The 7104-nt window shown below is 37.8% G+C and overlaps 1 protein-coding gene across 1 annotated transcript in view; it reads right to left on the bottom strand.

Annotated features, from left to right (window-relative positions):
* Nucleotides 1-1470: 1470 nt before the first annotated feature.
* SMIM31 (small integral membrane protein 31) overlaps nt 1471-7104 on the bottom strand; it is a 65521-nt gene continuing 59887 nt past the window's right edge. The window contains exon 4 of the mRNA XM_079143386.1: nt 1471-3553. Within this exon, the coding sequence (XP_078999512.1) occupies nt 3456-3553 (98 nt within the window). The 3' untranslated portion in view covers nt 1471-3455. The remainder of the gene's footprint in view (nt 3554-7104) is intronic.

The following is a 7104-nucleotide window of genomic DNA, read 5'->3' as shown; positions in this document are numbered from 1 at the left end:
CTGTTGTCATGGGGTTGCCCTGTGGAGTGGGGGTTTTCCTCTGACCTCCTGACCTGTGCCTTGGGAAGACTTGCTGTTGTCTGCTGTGTCCCACCTACTGATGACCTCCAGGAGCTGGGCATGTGGGACACAGAGTCATGCTGGGAGGCTGTGCTGGGAGCGGTGGGCCTTGTATGCAGGAAGTGGCAATAAATGACAAGCATGCTGGCTCCTCCACTGCCCTCTGCCCTGACCGCATGCCTCCGCAGGCATCCCCAGGTGTTCTCTGCCTTCTGGTCTTGATGGGCAATGCCCTTCTCACCGCAGTAGTGGAGGACACTGGCTATCTGCCTAAACAGTCTCTGAGTCTCCTCTTTCATGCCACTGGCCTCCTGGACGTGGTACCTCAGTTGTCCCCCACCTGTGTGTGCCATGATGTAGATGTTTTCAATGGTCTCAAGGATCTGAAAGAGCTGGATCATATTTTGGTGTTCCATAGCCATTAGGATATTAGGTTTGGATAGGATGGGGATGTTCCACACTACTTTGGCGGGACTTTCATCCCCACCTCTGTCCCAGTCAGGAGGTGGTGGGCTAGTTTCACCTGGGCAAAGCCACCCTGCCCAATGTCCCTCATGACCTGATAATGGTCCGTGAGGGTGGTCTTACAGCAGGAGCTGGGCCCCTGCAGAACTATACTACTCTATTCTTACTACATGTCCTAAGCAGGAACACAAATAAAGATGTTAGTTAAAATCAAACAAACAAAAACCAAAAAAAAAACAAACAAACAAACAAAAAAAAACCCCAAACCAAAACAAAACAAATAAAAAATCAATTTCAAAAGATCACAACCACCAAACATGCTAACTATCTGGGAGTCGAACTGTCACCTCCAAGAGCTTTCTGTAATTGGACAAAACCTCAAGAGCAGCCAGTCTCTTACGTACTGGGTATTTGAAAAATCCTCCCTATGGCTCCTAGTAAGGTCCCGACAAGAAATGACCTAATTACACCTGGGCATAAACCGCAGTGGTCATTGCACTTTTTGACCTCCAGAGTCTTTTTGACTTTCCTATTAAGAATAAGAAAGGCCATGTACAAACAGAGAAACAACATGTATCACATTTGTTTACAAAAAAAAAAAAAAACAATAAGAAAAGACTCTGGAACTTTTTTGCTTTAGTGGGTTATGGAGACTGATATTTACTTGTTTAAAAATTAAATTTTATTGGATACTTCAGCGGTCAAAAAATATTTGAATATGCATATGAACAGCTAATTCTCTGATAGGTGCACAAGGAAAAACTATTAAGGGATATAAAGTTTCATTGTCTAATAATTGGCTTCTTGAAAGTTGCTATTAAATCAAGAGGACTTTTCATTAATTTTGATTAAAGTTTAAAAAGGTATTTTTAAAATCCTCATATGAGAAAAAACGATAAAATTCAGAGAACAAATACATATTTAGAACCATAATAACCGCACACATCAAAACAGAAGGCATTCGTGATAGGTAAATTTCAAAAGAGCTGAGAGTTGCAACAAACCCTCCAAATTTCATATACTTATCTAAAAATCTTCAACAAGGAACCAGGATGGAAAGCTGTGAGAACAGGGTTTCTTGAGAGAATTCCAATACCTTTCTGGGTCTGGGAGAGTCAGTTTCTCACACAAGTTACTATTACTCTGGCTGTAAACTAGAAATGTTAGAGGACTGAGTTGAAATAAAAGATGAGGGATTTTTAAAAATATTGAAAAAAATAATTTTGTGCTTCATGAGGATAAAGCCAAAGAACATTTATTGATCTGAGATAGTTTGTCTACCACAGACATGGATATGTGGACATGAAAAGCATACTTCTTTTTTTTAGCACAATGTCTCTCATACTGTAAATGAAGAGTACAGTTGCTTTTGAAGCATATTGACTTGATTTGATTGGTTATGCTTTGGGTAACAAAATAATAGCCTGGGGTTTTAGCAGTTATTCCACTAACATGTTAGAGAGATTTTATTTCACATCTCCTCTTTACCATCTGTGCTGGCAGTATGCTTTATTGTAAAGCATTTCCAGTTAATGCAGTATTAGGTAAGATGGGCTAAAGGGACTGAACTGGTCAGCATTCAAATATTTTGAAAGATGTTGTAGATTTCCTGAAAAACTGTATCTAGTAAACTTCAAATATCAAGGGAGTATAAATGCTTGAAATAATAGCAGCTAGCCTTGTGCAACTTCCCAGGTATTGAATTCTATGTTTTATAATGGAATATCTTACCCATTCATCTATGCAGCAAAGAAAGGATTTTTTTTTTAAAATCCTCATTTTTCAGGAAGAACATCAAAGCTCAGAGATATAAATAATTTTCAAAGGTCACATAGTAAGGACAGGTTGGAGCAAAGGTTCAAAACCAGATCTGTTTTTCTGTAAAATCCTGCTCTGTCCTCAAAAGTAGCGAGATCCTTTAAATGTTTGGTGTTCTCCCCTGGGTGACTGCTTGGCTAACTTTAGATAGATAGGCATTCTATGGATGGAAGCATCTTTATTAAATCTTGTGATGTGAGTGAAAATATAGAGCAGGAACAAGTATAGGTGAGTTGGGTCTTTCGTATTTCTGGAATTTGGTAGCCAGCAGCGATGGAGACTTATAGCAGTGATTATTACTAGAATCTGGTTGGTATCTTAGGCAGCATCATGGATTCCTTTCTGTCACTGTAACATCAGCATTGATTGCAATGGTTTAATATCTCTAAGACAATAGTAGAAAATCTTTTAGGAAAAAGATGGACACAGAATTGCACTTTTTCCTGTATGCTTACACATTATACATAGTACTAGAACCAAAGGTTAAAAAAAGTCACATATTTGTAAATTATATCGCTTTAGTTTATAATATCCATGGAAGCAATGATAATATTGCCATTTAATATAAACATTTCAAAATTTCTGCTTTAAGCCTGTAAAAATATAGTTTTTCTCTTTCAAGTTTATTTTAGATACAGAAGTGATAATATAGTTAATACAACTAATTGTAGTTTTTCATCAGGAGAATTAAGGCTTATAAAAAATTACTATGTGTGTCTCCAGAAAAAAAAAAATGTTAAAATTATTTTCTCTCTTACCAGATGATAACACCTGTAGTTTAGGCCCTTCTTGCCTGTTGTTCTACCTTATTATTATTGCCACTTTGGCTATATTCCCTTTTGTAATCCATCAGACCTAGCATGGTGCTATGCTATTAATAGACCTAATAAATGTTGTTTAACGAGGTTGAGTAACAAAAATATTATGAAGCCCTTTTTCCAATATTGAGCTCATAAGTGACCATTGCCAGCATGAGTGACCAGTCCGTGATCTTTTTCTTGCTCTTCCCCTTCTCTTGTTCCCTGTATTAAGTAGCTCCTGGGCATCTCTTCCTCCATCTCCTTATGTGAAAATCTGTGGCTTTGAGTTCATAGGTGGCTGTGAAATCATAGTTAAATTATTTCAATTCTGTGTTCTTCCTCTGAGCACTTTTTCTTCTTCCTAAATTCTTTTCTTTTCTTTTTCTCTTCTTTTATTTGATATTCTTCCTCTAAAAAACAAACAAATAAAAATTAGAAGAAAAGAGTAGGAGTTAACCATTTGGAAAAAAAGTAGAAATTAACTTTGGTTATTGAAGGATTTGGGTCCTTAATAATGTAACCTTTTCTGTTGGCCAGGAAAGAGATTACACAAAGGGAAAGAGGATAGAGCAAAGAGAAAGAAGAGATTTGACCACTCAAAAGAGTAACTGAACATTCACTTCTTCCTAGGTAATGTTTTCGTTCAATACCGCAAAGTCTAAAGACATCCTTTGCAAGATGTCAACTGTCTCTGAATACACAAGCATTTGTTTATCAGGGAAGAGTTAGGAAATGCTGGGTGCAGTGGTGTGTACCGGTAATCCCAGTAATTTGGGAGACTGAGATAGGAGGATTTAAATTAGAGGCTAACCTTGGCAATTTAGTGAGACCCTGTCTCAAAATAAAAAAAAAAATAAAAAGGGCTGGGAGTATAGCTAAATGGCAGAATGTCCTTGTGTTTAATTCTCAGTACCAAACACACACATACACACACACACAGGAAAAATGATAACATAAAAGAATCAGATTTTCTTTCTTTCTTATCATCAGTATGAGCTCTTATAAATTTTTTAATTTCTAAGGTTTTTTTCCCCCTAAGTTTAAAAATGGGGTTGTATTGGGTGAGCTTTAAAGCACTTTAAGTCTTTGAAATTCCATTTTTATGAACTTTGATGCTCATATAATCTATTTATATTATTTAGTGATAATATAATTCATTTTTATTATTTAGTGATGTCAGTTAGCATTGTGTATCTTTAACCATTCATTCTTTCATTCACTTATTGAGCCCATACCTTGTATTAGACTTTGTTCTAGAAGCTTGGAGTATATCAGTGAATAAAACTGATCAAGAGTCCAACCTCCTTCTGGTGGATAATTTTATGTGTCAATTTAAGTGAGCCACGAGTGTTCAGATTAAACATTGTTTCTGAGCGCATCTGTGAGGGTTTTCGCAGATGAGATTAACATTTGAAGTGGGGTACTCTGAAAGTAGATGGCCTTTTCCAATGTGAACAGGCATTGTCCATCCTGTTGATGGCCTGAACAGAAGAGAAGGCAGAGGAGGGCTGGGCATGGTGGTTCACACTTGTAATCCCAGCTATTTGGGAGTCTAAGGCAGGAGGATTGAAAGATAGAGGCCCACCTGGGCAATTTATGAGACCCTGTTTCAAACTAAAATAAAAAGGTCTAGGGATGTAACTCAATGGTAGGAACTCTCCTGGTTTTAGTCCCTAGTAGCAGGAAAAAACAAAACAAGCGAACAAAAAAATTCCCAACAACAACAACAAAACACAGCTAAACAAAGGCAGAGAAGGGAAGAATTCCCCTGCCCCCATTTTTCAAGACTCATTGCTTAAACTGGGGGTCTCATCTAGTATTCTTCTTTAGACTAGGGTTTACATCATTGGCTCTCCTGGTTTGCAGAATTTGGGACTCAAACTGAGTTAAACCATCAGTTTTCCTGGGTCTCTAACTTGAACATGGTAGGTCATGAGACTACTCACTTCCATAATCATGGGAGCCAATTTCTCATAAAACCTCCTTTAATAGCTGCATCTCTGTCTGTATCTGCCTATCCGTCCTTTTGGTTCCATTTCTTTGAGGAACCTTGACTAATAAACTCCCTTTTCCCATATTCCTCATTTTCACATTCTTCCAGATATAGAAAGACAATAAATATTAAGATATAATAAGTGAATTTTATGGTAGTTAGTGTGCACTGTCAATGGAGTAGAACTTGGCAAGGAAGGTCAGTACTGAGGTGAAGAGGCTGAAGTTAGTTTAAATGGTATGGTTCGGGCAAACCTTCTTAGGGTAAGGACTTACATTTGGTAAAGACTTGAAGGAATTGAGGAAGTGATAATATTAGTTGGAAGAGTGGTTCAAGCAGAGAAAGGTCAGTAGAAAAACCCTGGGGCAGGAACATGTCTATATTTTCCAGAAACAAAAAGGAGGACAGTATGGTCAGGGGTTCTGTGGGAGATAGGAACGGTGATCAGAAGGCTAGAGGAAAGACATCTGACTCTGAGCCATTGTAGGAATTTTGGCCTTTTGTCTGGATGAAATGGAGACTGCATAAAGGTCTTGAGCCAAGGAATGGCATGATCAGTTATTTCAGTACTCTGTGTGAGAGGTGAGGGTGGCTTGGAGGACGGTGGTGGCAGTGAAAGTTTAATGAGATGATAAAATTCTGGGTGTGTTTTGAAGCTAGAGCTAACAATTTGCTGACAATTTGGATAATGGGATAGAAAAGAAAAAGATATTTATCTTGAGTTACTGAAAAAATGGACTTGCCATCAACTTTAAGGGGGAAGGTAACAGGTAGAAGAGGTTTGAGAGCAAGATAAGGAATTAAATTTGGGTGTTAGAATTTGAAGTAGAGATGCTAGCAACAAAGAGGTCTAGGCTAGAGATATAAATCTGTGATTCCTCAAGTTGCAGAAAGTGCTTTGAGACAGAGACTGGATTAATTAGATCACAAAGGTAATGTGTACAGATAGAGAGGTCTAAGGGACAAATCCTGGGCAACCTCAACATTAGAAGGAAGATGGAAAGGAGACATGAAGAATAATAAGAGGTAAGGGGAAACTAAGGACATCTATTTATGTACTTCTCATTTTATTTTTTTCACATAAGCAAACTTTATTTACAACCTTAACGAGCATTGGTGAAGGTAGTTTTATAATTTTGAGATAGGCAATGAGTATAAACTTTTTTTAAAATTTATTTTTATTGTAAAAAAATGGGATACATGTTGTTTCTGTTTGTACATGGAGTAACAGCATACCATTTGCATAATCATGCATTTACATAGGGTAATGATGTTTGATTCATTCTGTTATTTTTTCCCTCCCCCCCACCCCTCCCACCTCTCTTTACCCTCTACACAGTCCCTCCTTCCTCCATTCTTGCCCCCCTCCCACCCCCCATTATGTGTCATCATCTGCTTATCAGTGAGATCATTCGTCTTTTGGATTTTTGAGATTGGCTTATCTCATTTAACATGATATTCTCCAATTTCATCCATTTGCCTGCAAATGCCATAATTTTATCATTCTTTATAGCTGAGTAATATTCCATTGTATATATATACCACAGTTTCTTTATCCATTTATCAATTGAAGGGCATCTAGGTTGGTTCCACAGTCTGGCTATTGTGAATTGAGCCACCATGAACATTGATGTGGCTGTATCTCTGTAGTATGCTGATTTTAAGTCCTTTGGGTATAGGCCAAGGAGTGGGATAGCTGGGTCAAATGGTAGGTCCATTCCAAGTTTTCTAAGGAATCTCCACACTGCTTTCCAGAGTAGCTGCACTAATTTGCAGCCCCACCAGCAATGTATGAGTGTGCCTTTTTCCCCACATCCTCGCCAACACCTATTGTTGCTTGTATTCTTGATAATCGCCATTCTAATTGGGGTGAGATGGAATCTTAGTGTAGTTTTGATTTGCATTTCTCTTATGACTAAAGATGGTGAACATTTTTTCACATATCTGTTGACTGCTTGTAGATCATCT

Source organism: Sciurus vulgaris, assembly GCF_902686455.1.
Source record: "Sciurus vulgaris genome assembly, chromosome: 5".
Classification (NCBI taxonomy): Eukaryota; Metazoa; Chordata; class Mammalia; order Rodentia; family Sciuridae; genus Sciurus; species Sciurus vulgaris.
This window is presented reverse-complemented; position numbering and strand designations above follow the sequence as displayed.